The sequence below is a fragment of the Schistocerca piceifrons genome, chromosome 1 (genome assembly GCF_021461385.2).
Source record: "Schistocerca piceifrons isolate TAMUIC-IGC-003096 chromosome 1, iqSchPice1.1, whole genome shotgun sequence".
Classification (NCBI taxonomy): domain Eukaryota; kingdom Metazoa; phylum Arthropoda; class Insecta; order Orthoptera; family Acrididae; genus Schistocerca; species Schistocerca piceifrons.
In genome coordinates this window covers 301010906-301033300 of record NC_060138.1, presented here as the reverse complement: position 1 = coordinate 301033300, position 22395 = coordinate 301010906, and the positions used below count along the sequence as shown (strand labels likewise).

The 22395-nt window shown below is 39.2% G+C and overlaps 1 protein-coding gene across 3 annotated transcripts in view; it reads left to right on the top strand.

Moving 5' to 3' along the window:
- The window catches only part of LOC124799969 (juvenile hormone epoxide hydrolase 1-like), a 53831-nt gene extending 36101 nt beyond the window's left edge, over positions 1 to 17730 (top strand). For all 3 annotated transcript variants that reach the window (XM_047262959.1, XM_047262960.1, XM_047262961.1), the window contains exons 5-7: positions 9208 to 9442; positions 11562 to 11771; positions 17102 to 17730. In XM_047262959.1, the coding sequence (XP_047118915.1) occupies positions 9208 to 9442; positions 11562 to 11769 (443 nt within the window). In that variant the 3' untranslated portion in view covers positions 11770 to 11771; positions 17102 to 17730. The remainder of the gene's footprint in view (positions 1 to 9207; positions 9443 to 11561; positions 11772 to 17101) is intronic.
- The last annotated feature ends 4665 nt before the right edge of the window (positions 17731 to 22395 follow it).

Below are 22395 nucleotides of genomic sequence, written 5' to 3'. Positions count from 1 at the left end.
ACTCCCGGCAACCACTGTCCTGCCAGGTGATCATTGCTATTGCTGGGCAGTGCTCACAAGGAGAGCCCCTGCTTAGTGTGAGTGGTACCAGGGCATTTAGTGTGAGTGGTACCAGGGCAGACATTTGGCACATGAAACATGTTAAACTCTCTGGTCACTATTCTGCGGCCACATCTCTTCCTCAACATAGTTCTGTCTCAGTTCCTGTTTCTGCATTCCTGGTCTTACGCTTCTTGGCTATCCCTCCTGGGAGGAGAGCCAGGCCTGCTGGCTTGGAGCAAAACCCTTTCCATGGTTCCTGGTCTATACTAGCACGCACTGACGGTGCAGCGTTTCTGCCTGCTTTATTTATTTCTTCATTTGTTGTCCTCTGTGTCGACGTACTGCGTTGCTACAGTGGCTGAAAAATGGGTTGTGGAAGTACAACACACTACTTGAAATAATGTCGCTGGTAGAGGCACAGTTGCGTTTCATTGTCTTTTACTTTCACTTTTCACAACCCCCAATATTACACAGTTACATGGCCAGTGCACTATTGTTTAACATTCGATAACCCTCATTAATAGTTTGTAGGTGACCCATCCACATACTTCTACAATAGTTTACTGTTGAACATCTATGAGCACTAAAAGCCTAACTACAAAGTTCACAGTTCTTGAAAAATAGAAAGGTACATACAGAGAAAACACTGTCATTTTTCCACATGGCCTAATTGTGTAACACTTATTACACTGTTAAGTTGATGCATTGTTGTCGTTCTAACCAACACAGGTTCCTTGTCTGAAACTTGGCCGTAGACTGACTGTCTCATGACCAAAAATCGGGCCCTTATATGTCCTCACAATAATAGGGCCCAAAACTACACTTTGTTCGAAGCTAAATTTACAGGAATTACAATTAAAACAAAACTCATTAAATTTACTGAATACATCAAAAAATTCATTCTTTTTTAACAGTTTCTACTTCTATGAGGACTAAGTCTAATTATTTGTTTAATGATGAAATTAACAGGTATTGTTATGCAAACAATACTTTGGACAAAACTATTACTTACGTTTGAGTTAATTACGGGCTGGCTTTGCTAACATGTTTATGAATAGAGCTAAATAGATACTTTAAGATTACTAGTATTTCATCTACCAAATGTTTATAACTGGTACAGAATTTATACTTGTTTATATGTCAACAATAGAATTTAAGTTACGACAACTACTGATTTCGTCCTATAATGAAAGATACTAACTAGTAATAATCAAAATAAATTACATTCATAAAACAGAGCACAAAATTAAATCCGGTGTTTATATTCCTTAAAACTGAGGGCCAAACTTTTCTTTTATGAAAATGAAGAGTCTATCCACTTATGTTAATGGTAATGAGTTAAAATTGAAAAAATGAATTTTAAGGAGGCAGATGACAAAACAAGAGGGGAAGTAAAAATTTTCCCAGCTTGCTTCGTCACAATGAGGAGACTTTTGCTGCTACCAGGCCTCTTTTTTTTGTGGAACATATTGAGGATAAGTTCAGTGAAGCCGAGTCATTAAGCAAGATGAGATCTGGTTCTCTCCTTATAAAGACAACTTCAGCCAGTCAGTCAGCCCTCCCTCATGTCTTAGGAGACATGCCTGTGACTATTGCTCCTCACAATTCATTCGATAAGACGCAAGGTGTAATTTTCCATAGGGACCTTCTCCTCCAGTCCGATGATGAACTTAGGGCTAATCTGGAATGATGTGGCATTCATTTCATTCATCTTGTCCAGAGAGGCCCTAAGGATCATCGTGTAGACACTGGCACTTTCACCACGGCATTTGAGGGCCATACCCTGCCCGAGAAGGTCAGGGTAATGGTGCACAGATGTGACGTGAAACTGTACATTCCACCTACCATGTTTCACTTTCATTGCCTCAAGTTCGGTCACATGTCCTCGCAATGTGATGCCACTCCCATCTGTAGCGACTGCGGCCACCCCTTTCACATGGGAAGCCCTTGCATCCCACCATGTTGACTGTGCAAACTGCTCTGGTCTCCATTCTTCCCACTCACCGGAGTCTTCAGTTTACATGAAGGAAAAAAGAATTCAGGAAATAAAGATCTTTGACCATCTCAGCTACTCTGAGGCCCAGAAGAATTTTGATGGACTTCACCCTGTAAATCTGTCCTATGTCTTTGCCCCAGTTACTTCCCCTCCTCACCCTCCTTGTTACCCACACCAAAACTTTGAGGGGCCAATCGTAGGCCGCCCCAGTTCATTTGAGAAACAGGTTTCTGGCTTTATCTGTGACTAACGAAGCCTCGAAGCCAGATGCAGTTGTATACCCTGTTCCAGACGAAGCTTCTCAGTCCGCAAGGTCTGGGCATTCACAGAGGGTGGGTTTGCTGGTAGTTGGGAGCTCCAACATTAGGCGCATAATGGGGCCCCTTAGGAACAGGGTTGCCGAGGAGGGGAAGGAAGCCAGTGTGCACTCCGTGTGCATACCGAGGGGAGTCATTCTGGATGCCATGAAGAGCACAGGGTGCAGCCAGCTGCAGGTTATGGCTCCTGTTGGTACCAATGACGTGTGTTGCTTTGGATTGGAGGAGATTGTGTCTGGTTTCAGGCGGCTAGTGGAAATGGTAAAGACTGCCACTCTTGCTTGTGAGATTAAGGTGGAGCTCACCATCTGCAGCATTGTCGATAGAACCAACTGTGGTCTTTTAGTGCAAAGCCCAGTGGAGAGCCTGAATCAGAGGCTCAGGCGATTCCGTGACCATGTAGGCTGCAGATTCTTTGACTTGCGCCATCGAGTGATGGGTTTCCGGGTTCCGCTTAACATGTCAGGAGTCCACTACACACAGGAAGTGGCTACACGGATAGCGGGGGCTAGCTTCGTTGCCCCCTCCTGAATCAGACACTGTTTTTATGATTGTCACCAGAGATGACCACCGACCAAGTGACATGACCTCCCCTCACTTTCTTTATGTCTCACCTGGACTCTCACCACACGATAATCCAGTGGAATTGCAATGAATATTATCGTTGCCTGCCGGAAGTACAATGCCTTGTGACCTATTCTGCATATGTCTTGCTTTTCAAGAAACGCGCTTCCGTGATGTCCACTCTCCAACATTTCATGGTTAGCAGACATTCTGTCAGAACCACCCTGGGGTAGCATCTGGAAGGGTCTGCACTTTGGTTCACACCGACGTCATTAGTGACTGGATCCGCCTTCATACCAACCTGGATGCAATAGTGGTTAGTGTGCAAACAACTCCAGAAATCACTGTTTGCAATGTCTACCTCCCACCAGGTAGGCCACTTCCTTATGTTGAACTGTCTATTAAAGCTATTAAAGCCGTCTTTATTCCAAAAGGAATAATACATAAATATATGAAATGAAAATGGTACACAAGTGTATAGTACCTCACCAGTACCCCCACCGCAGTGGGAGCTTACATGGGGTGACACACCTCAAATGTATATATTACATAGAAAGATAAACATAAACATAACAAATTTACAAAATAAGAGAAGAACATGAAAATAGGAATAAAGATGGTATTGCTCCTGTGGCATACCCCAGGAGTAAGGGAGAGAGAAGCAAGCACTCTACCCAATGCCAGCCCTGGGCATCGGGCGATGTGCCGCCATTTGCTCAAAGATCGTGAACGATGCACAGCACAGCATCATCACCCTAGATGAGATGATGGAGAACTCCTGTACCTAGAAGCCAGGCTTCAGGAGGTTGCTCACAGACTGTGGGACTACATTCCCCTCCAATTCAAGGTGGCCGACGAATAAGTGACGCTCTCAATGCCAGGACACAGATCAAGCACAGCACACCTGATAGACAGCATATTGTACTTCACCGCCTTCTGCTGGTAGCACTAGTCAAGCCAGAGGTGGTCGCCATCCCTGGGCGTTGACTTTGCAGGCCTGGCCGTCTTTGACCACGATGATGTCAGGCTCCCAGTTTCCTTCTAGTATTCGAAACTGGGGCTCCACCGAGACATCAAAGCCCCTTTGCATGTGTCCACGTGCGAGGTACTTCACAACAGGATCACGACGTTTCACACAGGACCCATGCGTTTGTCCGCAAGCCTGGATGATTTAATTGGCAGTCTTGAAGGTCCTGCAGCCCACGTGGCATCAGTTGTCAGCCTCGCACCTGTGACTGCGCCGCGCCTTGGAAGGCAAGGCAGGCACGGATGGAATTGATGAAGTAGTACCCAAAGAGGAGGTGACTGGTGTCGGCAACCCACTGGTGCTGCCCCCGGATGGTGGCAGACTCGGAGAGGGCTACACCGTCGAAGGGGATGTGCAGGCAGGCCGCCCACATGTGCCTGACCTGCTCTGTCGTCGTGAGGAGATGGCCTTCCCATGTCAAGGGGAGGAGATCATAAGATCAATAGCAGGAAAGGTGCCATGAGTGGCGCTGAAGTGGGTAGGGGAACCGTCATTAAGGGGAGACAAATCAAAGTCCATCATAAATTTGTCAATTAGTAGATCTCTACCTGTCCAAAGTGGCACTCCCCCATTGGGGGTGGTGTGCATTGAAGTTCCCAAGGAAGAGATATGGGGGTGGAAGTTGATGTCTTTGGTGGGAGTAACTATGACACCCTTAAGGTAGGCAAACAGCGGTGATTCACCTACAGCTGGAGTTTGCTTTCCGAAGCCTAGTCTTGCTGCGGCCAGGCCGCTGCTGTGAGGCTCCTTCTTTGGGTTGTAGTTACAGGGTGAATGATGCGCAATACATGGGCCTAGCCCTCTTAGCCTCTCCTCACCTGCAGTCTTCCCCACTACACGTGGCCCCACTGATCTCGCTGAGTGGAAGACCACACCAGGGGCTTGGGGTGGGTTTGGAGGGGAGGGGGGGGGGTATTATCAGCACGCCCCTCACATTATACCTTTTCTAGTTGGGGGCAGCAATACAGAAAACAGGGGAATTGGCCCTCTCATTGGAGATGCCAACCCAGCTACTCCAGTGCCTTCCTAGCCAACTGAACCTGCTGAGTGTCCTGTACAAGACACAGCACACGAATACCCTGAATGTGCCCGCACCTTCACTACCAAGTTCGGCTTGGGGGTCCACCACTGTCGACAATACTAGATGCATTCTTAATGTTAACATCTTTGCTTTTAATCCACCTAAGATTGTTTTCACTTTTTGTCGTGCAGAGTCAGTCCATCTGATGATCATTTCTTTTTCAGTTTCTTCGCATTTCTCCTGCAGCCATGTCACCTTGGCTACTCATAGTTCCTATTTGTTTCATTCCTGAGTGATTTCTGTTGCTATATTCCTGTCTTTCCCCAAACATTTTTTGTACTTGCTCCTTTCGTCACTCAGTTGAAGTGTTCCTTCTGTTACCCAGGGATTACCTTCCTTTTACCTATGTGTGACTATCTATAAGATATATTTTTTTCCCACGTGGAATGTTTCCTTCTATTATATTCATAACTATAGAGATATTCACTCTTCTTCAACCCAACTGCCTACTGTGGTATTCCTTCCCACAGTATCCATATCCATAGTGAACTTCAAATGCACCTCATCATTCCTCAGTACTTTGGTATCTCATTACTTTCCACAGTAATTCTTCCACACAATTATCTTAAACTTCAGTCTGATCTTCATCATTACTAAATAGTGATCTGAGGGTATGTTGGTTCCTGTGTGTGCCTTACAATCCAGTATCTTGTTTTGGAATCTCCGGCTCACTGTAATGTAATCCATTTGAAACGTTCCCATGTCTCCAGTTCTTTTCCAAGCAAACCTCCTCCTCTTGTGAGTCTTGACCAGAGTATCGGCTATTATCATCTAAAATTTATTGCAGAACTCGGTCTTTCTCCTCTTTTATTCCTATTGCCCAACCCATATTCTTGCTTGACCCTTCCTTCTATTCCTTCCCCTAAAATCACATTCCAGTCCCCCATGGTTGATAGTTTCATCTCCCCTTACATACTAAAGTACACGTTCAGTATACTCATATACTTTCTTTGCTTCTTCATCTTGTGCTTTCAACATTGGCATATGTACCTGAAGTATCATTGGCAGTGTTGGCTTTTGTCAAATCTGACAAGAAGAACCCTATCACTGAACTGTTCACAGTAGCTCATTCCCTATCTTACTTTCCTATTCATAAAAACTCTTACTCCTATTATACTATTTTCTGCAGTTGTTGGCATTACCCTGTATTCATCTGACCAGAAATTATTTTCTTTCTGTTTCACTTCATTGGCCCCCACTATATCTAGTTGAGCCTTTGCATTTCCTTTTTATACTTTTTCTCTCTTCTACTACATTCAAACTTTTGACGTGCTCCATCTCATAGAATGGTATCCTTTCATTGATTATACCATCTTTTTCTCATGGTCATCTCCCCCTTGGTAGACTCCTCCTAGACATCTGAATTAGGGAATAATCCAGAATCTCTTGCCAATGGACTGATTGTCATGACACTTTTCAGTTACAGACCACATGCGCTGTGGATACACATTGTGTGTGCTTATGCCATGGTTTCCATTGGTTCTGCATCCTCATGTTGTTGATCATTGCTGATTCTTCTGTGTTTTTGGGGCAGTTTCTCACCCCAAGGGCAAGGGATTGCCCTGAATCTATCTTTTCACTCACCTCTCTCTGAGGGAGTGTGACTTCTTATGCCGGTAGTCTTTGGCTGCCTTTGCTGATGATTTTTACTCAAAATTTAATCAGTGGCTGGATTCGAACCCGGGGCCCATCGCATTTTGATTACTAGTCAAAGACGCTATCCAGAGGCCATGGCATGGCGTCATAACATGATTACATGATTAGAAATAAATGTGTCGCAACCAAATTTTACAATATTCATCTTGTATTGATTCTTCACTTCCCACTTCTCCTTGCAACAAACGCATAATAAAAACTGACTGCTGCCTGTGCAGTCACAGACATGATCACTCATATGATCTTGTAACAGTCATGTTTATTGCTTTGCTGATCTTATGATATAATTAAAATTTCAAAATTATTTTGATGCAAGAGTGACATTAAAATTTACTTGATATTGTAAGTTGTCATAATTGCAGTGATGATTTTATATAAGGATTTCCATTTTTGCAGTCATCGGCATGATCATTTATATAATCTTTTGTCAATCAATTATTTAGTTTCTCTGAAAGTATCTTTCTTTCTCACTTACTTTAGTCTTTAACATTGCCCCACATAATTTACAGCTAATAATCAGTATTAACATTTTCCCAATAATTGTAACTTTTCAAAAGTAATGTCTTTTTGTAAAAATTACATGAATCACGCAAAATTAACAGTTCTTTCATATCCCTATTATTAATTCATGTGGCCAGGTATTTCATTTATAGGGTATTGAATATAAATAAAAGAAAAATAACACAAAACAACATAATTGAACAGCACCAATGTAATACTATGAAGCAACATAAGAATTGAAAGATTATTTATGAAAAATGAAATTACACATGTATTGTGACATACAGTAATCATGCGTATCATACTTTTTATTTGGCAAATCTTGTTCTTTTACATTACAACAAACATCTACAATAGACTGTGCTAATGCTTCAACTTTACTAATGTGTTGTGCAATAGTACCATAGTGTGACATCTTATAATAACTGCTGCAACTTTATGTATCGCAGATAGCTGTTCCTGTATTACATTAAGCTTATTCCGAATACTATTTTCTGTCACACACGATAGTTTACAGCTGGCCAAATTCCTTATAAGAGTAAATAAAAAGCATAGCTTTTGCACTAAGCTCATCCCACTAACTCTGTGCATCTGTGCCTTCAACCAACCTTACTTTACTTCTGTCTAAGTCTTCTCAGCATGAAAGAGAATTTCCATTTGCTATTTCCAAAACTGAAAGTTACGTGCATCAACAAATCAAACCCCCGCACCCCCACGCGCGGGCGTGCGTGCGCACGCGCACACGCACACACGCGCGCACACACACACGCACGCGCACACACACACACACACACACACACACACACACACACACACACACTCAAACTCATCTGTTTCTTCAAATTCATAGTTATCAATCTACAGGGTCTCCAGCCTTTTTGTCTTGTAATTTCTTTCTACTTTCATAAATTTTGTCTTCTCGTCACTTACCTCTAATCCAGTTTTCCTTGCTTTTTTAAATAGCTTTCTTACCAGTATTTTTAGGTCATCTAGATCTTCAGTGATTAATCCTAATTCCCTCTTATGCTGTTCTCAGAGCGACCATTGCTTCCTGTAAAACAAAAGTGGTGGAATATTCTCCTTCCATTTTCACGATACCTTTTGAGCCTTCCAATGTAACTTTTACAAGATTTGTAATCTTTCAAGAATGAAATTTTCCGTGTGCATCGGAGTGTGTGCTGATATGAAACCTCAAACCTTCTGGTAGATTAAAACTGTGTGCTGGACTGAGACTCTTGGTTTCTTACTAATTACCTCTTCAAGTACTGCATAGAAACTGTCTTTCTTCTAATCTTCGGCTACCTCCGTTGGGTACATGGTGTAACTGTTGTTATATTTGTGAACCTATCTGTTATGAGATTAACAGCTATTCTGTCATTAATTGGTTGAAAATTAGTTAGTGTCCCAGCTGTTCTTTTACTGACCATATAACCTACTCCCTTTCAGAAATTTCCATCTTCCAGTCCACAGTAGTACGCAGTGTGTTTGTCTGTATCTAAGTTTCCCATTTGTAGGTATCTTCTACCTTGCAGAGCTAACTAGATGTGTTTCATATCCGTTGGATTCTTCTCACAGAATACTGAGATTTGCAGGTGTTGCCAAAGTTTTAATATACCAAGTAATAAGCCTTTCTCATAAATTGTTTTTGATATTCCATATTTCCGTTTTTATTGAAAGCATGTTCTTGATGTTCCATTACCAGTCCTTTTTATGGGTTGGCTTATTAGCTCAGTGCCCAATGGCCAACTAGCAGGACTTGCACAGTTATTTTTTCACTGTGAGTATTTTTATTTCCTCACTACTCTCCAACTCTTCTGTATAGAGAGCTACTGAGTTTTCCTAACTTCCAGTGGGGTCAAAATCAATTATAATAATAATAAACATGTGAAACATTTTTAGAAAGCTTTTGATATTTTGAGATAGTTATATTGTTTGATTAGGAAAAATACTGCTGTGTTATGCGTGATGATAGAAAATACAGTTGTTGTTGAATTTTTCCTGAAAAATATTTCTACAATTTCAGGAGTTGCTCTGAGGGATTCTCCAGCTGGTTTAGCGGCATATATATTGGAAAAGTTTTCAACATGGACTAACCCAGCATGGAAAACGTCGTCAGATGGTGGTCTCACCAAGAAGTTCTCTCTTACAAAATTACTGGATAACATAATGATTTATTGGGTAACAGGATCAATCACAACCTCAGCAAGATTATACAGTGAAACTTTCACCAAAGCTCAAATGGCATTAGAATTAGACAGGTGATTTAAAATATTTTTCAAAAATAAGCAAACTCAAAATAAATACAGCAGTCCCCTGACATTGCTGTAACTTTGTGCTTTGGCAGACTTAGTGACATAAAGTACGGACCTGCCGCTCCACCTCGTTTAGACAGAAATCTCGATCAACATTCACACTGGCCCAAAGCTGATCATTTGGTGTTTGCAAGACGCTGTAGAAAAACAAATTGAAAGTTCCAGGCAGACTAAAAGTATGTGCCAGACCGAAACTCGAACTTGGGAGCTTTGCCTTTCGTGCTGTACCATCTGAGCTGCCCAAGCACAACTCATGACCCACCCTCACAGCTTTACTTCCGCCAGTATCTCATCTCCTACCTTCCAAACTTCACAGAAGCTCTCCTGCGAAACTTGCAGAACTAACACTCCTGGAAGAAAGGATATCCAGAGACATGGCTGTGCCACTGCCTGGGTGATGTTTTCAGAATGAGATTTTCACTCCGCAGCAGTGTGTGTGCTGATATGAAACTTCCTGGGAGATTAAAACTGTGTGCCAGAGTGCTAGTTGTGCAAGTTGTGCAGTAGAGATTTTGTGAAGTTTGGAAGGTAGGACACAAGGTACTGGCAGAAGTAAAGCTGTGAGGATAGGTCGTGAGTCATGCGTGGGTAGAGCACTTGCCTGCCAAAGGCAAAGCTCCCAAGTTCGAGTCTTGGTCTGCAACACAGTTTTAATCTGCCAGGACGCTTGATATCAGTGCACTCTCTGCTGCAGAGTGAAAATCTCATTCTAAAAACCGGTTGTACACAAAGTACAAGAACACAGTGCACCAAATGTAATTTGTATGTGCCTTTCAGGGAATTCAAAGTATTCAGTAACATATCAGACACACAAGTGATAACTTTGTTGCTTGTAAATATTGTACTTTCATTGTGTTTTTCAACATGTGGTGTATCTTATTTTGGTGTGAAAATTGCGGATTTATTGATGAAATGTGAACTTTGTTCCTTGCAAATAACAGTGCACCATTTTGAATATAGCACCTCCTCTCATGGGTGAGAGTTAACAAGGCAAACAAGTGAATCATGGGTAGGAAGATGTCTGCCATAATTTGAGAGATTGTTGTTACACTGTGAAATAGTTGCAACAGCAAATGTACAACTGTATTAATTGTGTTATTTGAAGTGCTTGCAGAATTATACATAATTCCAAGTGGTGTGTTAATTGAATCACTAGCAGCCATAATGTTTCATTTTATTCTTGCCTGTTTCCTTACTCTTGTAGTACTAAATTCACCAGTAGTGTGCTGTAAGTCCTTTTCATCTGTGTGTCTTAAGTGTAATCTTATCCCACTTGATATCAATGCATATTGTTTGTTAAACACTCCAGTGGGCACACTGGACTACAGTGCATTCTTTGATCTAGTTGTTGTGTGACTGTACACATTTTGTCACAGTAAATGATGCAGTGCAATAAGAGTGCTACTATTCAGTTGGAGATGGCCTCAGTTTATTGAGACAATACTGATTTTTGTTTTCCACATTTTTGTAATTTATTCTGACCTAATGCAAGAGCTATTCATTCAAGAACTCTTCAATATTTGTCGAAGCAGAGATCTAGTAGGACACTACTTGAAATTACATCTTTGCAAGACATTAATATTAACTGAAAAGTGTGTTAGTTTGGTTCACAGTACCTTTTTGTGTTGATTTTTTAATTACAAGGAATCTTAATGGCTGACTAGTTTTTACTTTCAGGAAATGAAATGCATCTTCAGCAAATGAAATTTACCTCAGGAAATGAAGTTTCAGATATTGTCAAGAGACACATCCAAAAGTAGTAAATATTACTCCTAGCTTTAGGAAATTCTATGTTCCTTCTTTGGGAACAGAATAGTGGTTGATTCAAGAATGTTGAAAAGCAGGGGTAAATAACTCGTACCACAGTTTGACTGTGACCCACCTGCTGTGATATGGTCCCTCTGAACCAAGACTCTTGAGTTACCTGCCTGTATCTATCAATGGTCTGAAAGCTAGGAATAAAATATATACATAGCCTGAAAACTGTATGCCTCAGAATTTATTTTGTGTTTATTACACTTGAAAAAAAAAATAACATTCATGACCATTTGTCTTCTGTTTGCAGCATACCAACAGCTGTCCCCAGTGGATGCACAAATGCTCCCAATGAACTTATGTATTTGCCTGAATCACTACTTAATGACAAGTACGTCAACTTGATCCATTTTTCTCACATGAAAGCTGGAGGACATTTTCTCGCTTTTGAGGAGCCACAATTATTAGCTGATGATATATGGCAATTTGTAAAGAAACTGAGAACTATTGCAAAATGATGGTAAGGAAAACTGATCCTGAATTGTTATGTTTATTATTTTCATTGCCTAAATTGTATAATTTTGCCAGAATATTGTCACAAATCAAGTTAATGATACTTATGTATTATATGCACCCTCCCATTCTTAGTAAAACATCAGTTGTCTGTTATAACCTTTTTTCTGTACGTGTAAAAATAATTGTGTACAAAAAAGCTGCTCTAGCGGTAAAATAGCAGGAAAATTGATTCTTGCATAAAGTAAAAATGTATTTGAGATACTTTGTTTAGAGTCATTTGTTTGACCATACAGCACAGCTTCAGCTTTTTGACAACTTTGAGACATTATCTTGGCCAATATTTTCTGTAAAGAAACAAAACTAGGCCATTTTGTACAAATCTTTGTGCTCTCTTAAATAATAAGAAAATATTTGGTGATCAATTTTCGTATGTATAATAAACAGTAGTTGGCCATCAAAATAGCTGCTTGGAAAAAATACAAAATTAAATCTCCTGTAGTAACTGCAGAAGAAAACTGAAACTTCTTGTTTACCAACAGAAGGTCTACAAAGTAAATTGTGTTATGCTACTGTTTCCCAGTTGTTGACATATTGAGGGCAAAGGTAATGATTTTTGCAAACATGGCAAAAACAGGTATTTGTAGCCCACTTCTACTGAAAGTATTTTCTACAAACTCTTTTACATTATTTTTATTAGCAAAACCATGTACCAAACAACCTAAAACAGCAGGTTTCATTTTGCAATGTAAGCATATGAGGCACTAAAAATGAGTGACAAACTGGGAGCAAAGCGAAATTGTGTTCATATTGTGCTGGCACTCAAATTAAATCTGACCTCCTTTTTATTATGTTTTACAATTGTTTAGTATACCCTAGAGAAGGTAATATCAAAATTCCTAATGAAGACAATATGATCTAAAGTCAGAACAACTTGAAAAACTACAAAGAAAAGGGAAAAGGGCTGTATTATGTTATCACTTATCATGAGATATTTCATCCAGTTTTTATGCTGTAATATCTACAGAATTAAACTAGTTTTAAGGTTCAAAATTTAAATTTACATTAACAAGGCACTGGAGATCATTGTTGTAAAACTGTTGCAGAACAGCTACAACACAAATCCTGTAAACTGCCTTCAGTTTTACACCATTACCACAATGTGTAAATTTTGGTGAAGTTCATAGCAGTATGCCTGTGGCCCCCCTTTTCTTTCGTTAAATGAGTCATGTTAATGAGAATTTTGAATGCATATAGTGCTACTAATGTACTTGGAGCCATGGTGCTTAAGTTGGTAGAGCACTAGACTCCAAACTTGGAGGTCCTTGGTTCAGGCATGAATAGGCAGGTGGATTTGTCCTCATTCCAGTCCTTCTGGAATGGGGCCAACTTCACTCTTCCTGCTGTCAGACAAGCACCGGGCATCTTTTCTGGGGGTGAAAGATGGCAGGGCCAACAGGCCCACCACCCTCTCGCTCCCAGTGGCATGGCGAAGAAAGGCTGCAGTCCATGTGCATTCAGGCCTATAGCTTGGTCACAAGCTTTCGTCACAGACTTTATTGATACACTATTTTAATTCTGGTTTAAAAAAAAATGGCTCTGAGCACTACGGGACTCAACTGCTGAGGTCATTAGTCCCCTAGAACTTAGAACTAGTTAAACCTAACTAACCTAAGGACATCACAAACATCCATGCCCGAGGCAGGATTCGAACCTGCGACCGTAGCGGTCTTGCGGTTCCAGACTGCAGCGCCTTTAACCGCACAGCCACTTCGGCCGGCAATTCTGGTTTAAAGTACAGCATATTTTGTGTTTGCAGTTTATGTGGAACATAAGTGTACTGATGAAAAATTGTGTAAATGTTTTGCTATGGACCAGGGTTGCTTAACCGCTGTTGGTTTGTTTTAAAGTGGGAAGATCAGCATCCCCATCACAAGAAGACCAGGTTCGGTAGCTGTGCAACAGCAGCCATGGGTGAGTTTCTTTGCCACAGGATCCTAGCCTGATAAGGGTTTGTTTCCACAGGGTCCCATGACTGATGATACATTTCCTTGAGTGTCCCAGCCCAGAGCTAGAAGAGATCTCTTGTAGGCTCCTAAGCTTATTTTTACTCAAAGCCTCCATGTGACTTTAATTTTTTAGAGGTTTCATAAATTTGATGTTGCATATTGTAATGGATCTGGGAGATGTGTTACTTTCTACCGGATTTGTCGATACCAAATCTAATGAGGGAAGTTGTAAATGTTTTCTTATATTTTTGTCAGAATATTTTTTTTGTAAATTGTAATTTGCCTTATTTTATGCTAATTTGCTTATATGTTTGAGAGTGACAGCATATTGAGTAATATTAGTAGATGTGACGAAGAATATCAAAGAGACTGGTTACAAGTGGAAGCTTGTGTGTTGTGTAAAATGTCTTTGACCCTGGAGTCGTCTTTGACTGTAGTCAGTCGGCAGTGAACTCTCGGTGTTTGTGACAGTGGAACAATGTGCAGGTCACCATTATAATAATTTACAAGTGAACAGGAAAAATGAATTATGTTCCTACTTTTTTGTATAAACATCAAGAAGGAACCACATTCGAAGAAATGGTATTTGAAGCACCAAAAATGAGGCAAACGCATTGAACCAGGTCATTTCTGCAGCCGACAAAACAGCATTGTGGAATCATAGTTTCACTAGACGACTGAAGCCAACACAAAGACAAATATCATCTTACAAACAATTACGGAAAAGGTGCTGTCACGAAATATGCTAAATTCAAGTAAATAAAAATAGTGAGCATATTTCAATATCACAAGGAAAACTATACTGCATTGTCAGAAGAAAAAAGGATAATAAGCTTTTTATCCTGTAGATCACATTTAAGGGCTTCAAGATGCAAACTTTGACGTTTGGCGATGTACTGATAGCAAGACAGACACCAACGTTTTGTTGCTACTTCTTCATTAACTCCATCCATTGCCATTAGCTTTGTTTGTAAACTGTGTCTTTGTAATGGATCCATTGCTTTTACACAATAACATCATATGGATCACAGTCCATGAAATAGCTGGCAACTGCAGATGATACAGCTTCTGATCAAGGACACATTTGACAGCTATACAGCATGCGTTCTTTACTTTCCTAACAGCAAATTGCCTTGTTCGGAAAATTGTTACAATATTCACTTATTGCTTCTCTGTTAACTATAAGCTTAGCATTCTGGAGAACCACACTATCACAAACTGCATGCATTCCAGCTGATCTAACTGTTACTCTCTATTTTGGTAAGGTCACAAAATTTTTAGAACCCTTTTTGTGACCCATTTCATTTCTAGTAGCACACATACATTTCCCATAGATTGCACAGCAGCAAACTTTCTTGCATGTATGTCTTTGTGCTTGTAAGTCTAAATGTCTTGCGCCCTTTTTCCAAGGAATGATCTGCTAAATTTATAATCTTCAAAAACAATTTACAATCCACTGTCTTCTGCTGATAATTGTCTTCCTTGCTGATTTTCAGTGGGTGCTAGAATGCCTTTCCCTGCTTAATCTTTCGAGCATGCTTTACCATTTCTTAGGGTTCTGTGCCACAGTCTGTAAAAACAGAACTCTTATATCAGATCCCTTTGTTTTTCATTTGACTGACTGACTCACTCACTCACTGTTAAGAAACCTTCCTCTCAGGTAGACGTGTGTTCAAATTTATGTCCTATATTAAGGTCTATGGCCCCTTGGAGGTGTAAAAATTTTAAGCTTTGAAATAACTTCAATCAAAATTTACAGACGTTTATGTCACATATTTTGATACTAAAAAATCCACTCCTCAGAAACTATAGGTTGCTTCCCATTGATCTATAGGGTGCTTCCCATTGACTTAGAATCATTAAATTTGGTAAGTAGTTGGTAAGTAGCTAGGGTTTACTGTAAAAGTAAAGGGTAAAACCCGAAAATTGATAATTTGTAATTATATCACACAACAATATATTTTGTCATTTTTTTATCCATTTGTCTGCCTGCCAAGACCTTTTTCTTGTGAACAGTTTGGTGTGTTTAGTTCAGATTTACATCACACACTAAGGCCTATTGTCCCTTGGCGGCACGGCCATCCTGATTTAGGTTTTCCACGATTTCCCTAAATCGCTCCAGGCAAATGCCAGGATGGTTCCTTTGAAAGGGCACGGCTGATTTCCTTCCCCATCCTTCCCTAATCCAATGAGACCGATGACCTCGCAGTTTGGTCTCTTCCCCCAAACAACCAACCAACTCTTGGCGGCATAAGAGTTGTGAGCTAAGTAAATGCAATCAAATGATATGGTCATTTATGTCACATATTTTTACACTAAAAAACACACTCATCAAAACCTATTGGGTGCTTCGTGTTGACCTAGGATCATGAAATTTGGCAAAAGCAAGGTTTCACAGTGCAAGTAAAGGAAAAAAATCCAAAAATTTATCACATGAAAAATTTTTTATCCCTCTGTCTGTCCATCTTTCAAGACCCATTTTTCTTTGGAACAGGTTGATGTATCAAGTTCAAATTTATGTCACATATTGTCCCTTAGCGATGTAAATAATTTAAGCTTGTAAGTCAATGCAATCAAAATATTCATTCATTTATATCACATATTTTGGTACTCTCACACTCAGTTGGTAGAAACTATAGGCTACTCCCATTGACCTAGAGTCATGAAATTCAGCAAGAAGCAAGGTTTCACAGTACATGCAAAGTAAAAAATCTGAAACTTATTAAATTGTAATTATATCACATAAAAAATGTTTGCATTACAAAGCCAAATCCAGTTTTTTGAGTAAAACATGTTCTGTCTGATGAAAATAGTTTAAAAGAGTTTGAAGAAAATTCTTTTTTGGAAAAGATAGCTGAGATTACCCATTTTTGCTATTTTTAAAAAAAATCATCAACTTTGTCCTCAATTTGTGAACTATGACCTTTCATTCGTAACTTAATAAATGAAAAATTTCACGTTATCTTGCAATTACTTCTACAGATATACAAAGGCAAACTGTACATTTTCTCAAGCAGCTATATTTGCTATCAACTTCGCTTCAAATTATCTGGATGAAAATTGCTCAGGAAATCTTTTTTTATTATTATTTCACTTAAAAGACCAAAAGTAGTTGTACAATATGGCCCAGTTTCTCTCTCAACTCAGTGGCGTATTATTGAAAGTTGCACTACAGGGACAAACAAATGGCTATATCTCTGTAAGTATTACCTTGTCAGAAATAATGCTTTACCAATGCTTATTGGAATGTGTGAATGTTCACACAAAATTTCACGCTTCCCTGCGTGTTTGTTTTTGTAGGTCTATTCTCATTTTTCTTCTGTTTCAGAACACGAGAGTCAAAAGTGATGGAAGATGATTTGTTATACTCCCATAGAATTAATGAAAACTCCTCTGTTTGAATGGGGAAGTTAACCTGATAACATTTGTCAACATGCCACATATTAAAAAAATGTTTCTGGTAATTATAGTATTCTCCCAAAGTAAATAATGGAGATCATGGTGTACATTTGAAGAACTTCGAAGGAAATGATGAAAAATAGCAATTTATCTCTCGCTGCCTGGGCGTCACAAGTCACATGGCTACCAATGAAGCTTAAAATCTTTGCTGAAGACTTGAAAACATGCAAAGCAAGAGGGTAAATAGGATGATAACACTCACATTCAGTATTTCTCCTTCCATGATGCCAAACAACACACACTTGAAGTGATGCAAAAAATTGTCTTAAATGTAGTGAACAATTTATTGATGTGAAAGAGGCTTTGAATACTTCACATTGAGGCTCCATGAACATAAATTTCAGCAAATAGTATTTCTCCTTATCACAATGGAGATGGTATGAGTGTACTTCCAGAAAACGCTTCATGTGGTGTGCATCATGGTATTTAATACCCATCACAGTGAAGGCTTTCCATTTCATGTATTATTGTTTTATTTTTAATAAAGCTTAAAATGAATTTTGTGTATCAGTGTATTATTATTATATTATTCAGTGTGTTATTATGGCACTAATAAAAAAGAAAGAATGAAACGGGCTATTTGCTTGCGGAGTTTAAATTTGTTCTTTGGTCATGCAGTAGAAGTTTCTAAATGCTTTGTTATGATCTGGGGAACAGAAATATGGCACTGTAAAAGGCATCTGGCTGCTACTTTAATTTCTTTTTCTTCTGATAAATATCAGTTTATCTCAACAGTACCTTTTCATTTATCTCATAACTACATATCATTTAGAATAGTTAAATCACCACCAACCATACAATTTTAAACTGTACAGTTTTCAGCATCTTAAAATTACTATTTTGTATGATGATGGTAAAAAAAGCATTGCCTCATTTTGAACACCCCAATGCTTTCTAGAGTGGGAGAAAATAGGCTATAACCTTTAACCCTGCTGTACTGTTTGGCTCTGTTATCCAAATTGGTTGTAAATTTCAGTTCTCATTATTTAAATACTAAAGCAGCTTTATGAAATTTGGTTACTTTTGTCTGAAAAAGCATGAGAAATGTGTGTGTAAAGATCTTTTAAAATATTTTAAGTAGGTGAGTCATAAATCATAATGACCCAACATAAGTATGATTACTCTAATATAAAATATTTCGTAGTTTTCTGTTACACTTTATCATAATAATGAACTTTATCATTACAACATGTACCCAACAGTCAACAATGCCTCTGCATTTACAACAATGGGCTTGTTTCTTGCTTTCTCCAAGATATTGCTTAGTGCTTCTCAGTTATTTGAATCATAATATTTCTGCTGCTCAGTTCGAATTGTGACACCATGGCAGCTGGATCATTGACTGATATTGAATTGGAAGACTTAGTAAATTCCTCAACAGGTGGAGGAAACCTTCAGAGTTTGAAGACCATGTCAGCTACACATCTGAAAACAAATGTTCTAATGACAGTCCGTAGCCTCTACAAAATAGTGTTCAGTATTTTCTGTGTAAAAAACGAGGGTACAGAATAACCCTTACACCTACTAGCACAACATGACCGCCTATTAGCTTTGAATGGCATCAATAATACCCTGGAGTTTCCAGATATACAACCAATAATATGCAACCACAATTTCAAATAGTATTTTTACAGTGCTTCAAAATAAAATAATAGTGATGTCAAATATTGAGGGGCAGCAAATTTGTGGACAACAGTGGTCAAACATCGATGGTTCCATTTTTCACACATACGTAGGACTCTTAGTCCTTGCTGACACACAGTACATCAGTCACATGGGGAAATCTACAAAAACTTTGTGGGATTAGGATTCTGAGCAGAACATATTTCAGGCAACCATGTCCAAGGAAACATTCTGTAAAAGACCGCGTTTCTACGGTTTGATAAGAAATCCACTAGAGAAAAAAAGACTATGTACTGATAAACTTATTGCAATTTGTAGTATATGAAGTGGGTAGAAGCTTATTACAATTATTTTTAACACCACTTAGAAATGTGACAGTGTCAACAACTGTATGAAAAAGCGTTTTGCAGTACTTTCATTACAGATCAAATTGACCTGAGCAGTGTATTTGTATAGTAAAAGTGTACAGAACAGCAATGTTTACTAGCTGACAGATTCATCTGCAGAAGTAACTGGAAACGAAAGGGAAAAGCTTCGTTGAATAGTATATATTAGGATTAAGCGGAAAATTACTAGCCAGGCTCACAGCTGGTGTTGATACCAGAGAAATTTTGTTTTTGCTATGTAAGCAGAAGTTGAGCAAAACTGTAAATTAAATGTTGACTTTAATTACAAAATAGTTTTGTTTATACAGCTGTATGTTCAAATGGCTAAACTGAAATAATGCTATCAAAAAATTACTAGTTTTGAATGGCGTTTCAGCAACAGAAATTCATTTTAAGTTGTTATACATTTGTGGGGAGTGTGATTCTTCATTTTTAATGTAAAGGAAACAAACAGTTGAATGCAGCTCCCTTTATCAAAGACAGTCCATATGAATTATGTAAAAACGCACACAGACAAAGATATTAATAGTGCTCACAACATGGCATTAGACAACCTGCAGTTAATGATGTATAAAATAGCTGATGCCAGAGGCTAGGCTGCTCCAACATTGCCCCACAGTATCCAAATCATTGCAACACTGCTCACATGCTCCCAACTGGTGCAGAAATGACCCTGCTACCTACCTGCCCATGTGTCAGCCTGTTGTCCACGCCTGCCATGGGCACACGGTTTCCCTTTCGCAGGCGTATATTTCACATGAATAATTAACTATGAAAAAGGTTTGCACAAGGTTAATACCTGTCATTTTGTCCCCAAGATCTTTTCTTTCTCAAATCATACATATTGTTCTGCATATAGCTTTCTCCCTCCATTCCCCCTTCCTCCATATGACCTCCTTCCTGCTTACCCCCTCCCACCACTTTTCACCTTTCCAGAGACCTAGATATTCTAGTTTGCGAGACAAAATATCTATATTTATATTGTCATTTGCTCCTTTGCTGTCTCAGAAAGTAGTGGAAGGCACTTATTTTCTTTCAAAAGATAATTGAAAGATCTGTGAATGATTGGGTAATATTTTCATTGTGCTTTCTCCCTTTCTGAACCAGAACAGCAAAAAAATCAAAGTTTAACATCCCTGCCAAATACTGACATGGTCACAGAAGTTAATACAGTTGGGAGTGTAATAACAGATGAGACACATCCAGGTGGTAGTGCACAATTTAATACTATTTTGTCATAAAGGGGTAAAGGGACATTGTTGCCAGATCCTTTGAAATTTTGTAAGATGTTCCTTTTTTTAAGTAGCCTTAAAATATTAAATTTTTTATAAACTTTGTGAAATTTTCCGGTATTCTTGTACAAAAAAAAAATTGTACAACTCACAATTGCACATTAACATGAGCTAGTACATCTCTCCCACTGGAGTCTTACCCTGCTATCCTATGCTTACCCAGAGACTTATCCCATGCTCTCTATGAATAGTTTCCACGTGGAATGATGTGGGACATCATTCGAGTAGCACTGTCAGTGTTGCATATGGAAACATCCACATGGTTGTGTGGGAGTGTTATGCGCTTGCGTAACAGGAGGTTGCCAACATGAAGGGGGAGAGAGCATTGTGTTGTCATTACTGGTGATCTTTTTCATGATTCAAGACATCACTGAATACTCTGCATCCAAATTTCCACTGAAAGACAGCAATGAGAGTATATTTACAACCAGTGTATGCTCCTCATCATGCTGATTCATGTGGGGATAACTGGCAAGGAAACAGAGCACCACATGTTAAACACTGCCAAGGGTGACACAGTTGGAATGGATCAAGATCTGTGTATTTCAAATTATGTTCCCAGCTGCAGACATGGGACTGATGTTCTCTACTACATACAAATTTAGCAAGTAGTTTAATGTTTCATGCAACTGAAATTAAATCATCTTACATGATGAAAGTTGTATTGCAGTAGTATACATTGCTTCAGATACATGGTTTGAAGCTTCTGAAAATTAGAAAGTTCAGATATGTAACAGAATTCTGACTGAAACAAAAAGCTTCTACACTCTTGATGTATATGTACATGGTTATGTAAGTGACCTTTTAATTTAACTACAGATCAGAAGCTTTTGTCCCTATAGTTCTTAACACTACAACCATGTATAGAGTAACTGTAAGTTCATATGTTGCTCCTCACCCCATGTAGGTGGCATTGAGTTGCAGACAGGCACACTGAAAAGACTGCTAAACATTTAAGCTTTTGGACAAAAGTTCCTTCTTCCAAAATAGAAAAACACACACACACACACACACACACACACACACACACACACACACACACACACACACACACACACACTTACAAACAAACAAAATTCTTGCAAGTACAATGATGCAAGGGCTGATAAAGCCATGGAAAACGAGCACCACACAGCCAAAATGGTCTGATTTAGTCCAGTTCGATCTTGAAGAGGGGCAATGGGGAACTGTTCATAAGGCACTGGACATTGTTGTTGGTTGGGGAAGGGACCAACTTTCAAAGTAACCATCTTGGAATTTACCTGAAGCAATTTAGGGAAATCACAGAAAACCTAAACCAGGGTGGTCGGACGCGGATTTGAACCATCGTCCTCCCGAATGCGAGTCCAGTGTACTTACAACTATGCCACATTGCTCGGTCCACTGGACATTTAGTGACTTATCAGATGACATCAAGACCTTGTACAAAGTAATGAATTGTTGATTTGTGTGTATATGTTAGTTTGAATTTGGATTCTGAATCTGTGCTGTCAGCATGTGACACAGTAGAATATGTTATCAAGTTTAATCCTCAATGGGTAAAAAGAAGCAGTAAAAATGTGTTATCATACCTTCTGCTTCACTTGTAATTGTGATGTGAAAACAATGGTACCGGTGATACAGTAAATCACACAAGTGGATAGAAGCATGAAGTGTAGTGAGTTGTCCAACAGAGGCAACTGAAAATTGATATGCCATCAGATAGTGATAATTTAATAACAGCAGACATGTGAAGTCAGTAAAATTCACATTGCCAGTTTTGTTTCCCAGCATGAGTTACCACCTTGGGTGATTGAACATTTGCAGAAGTTTTCTGAAGCTGTAAACCCCAGTTCAGAATAAAAGTATGAGGAATTATAAAT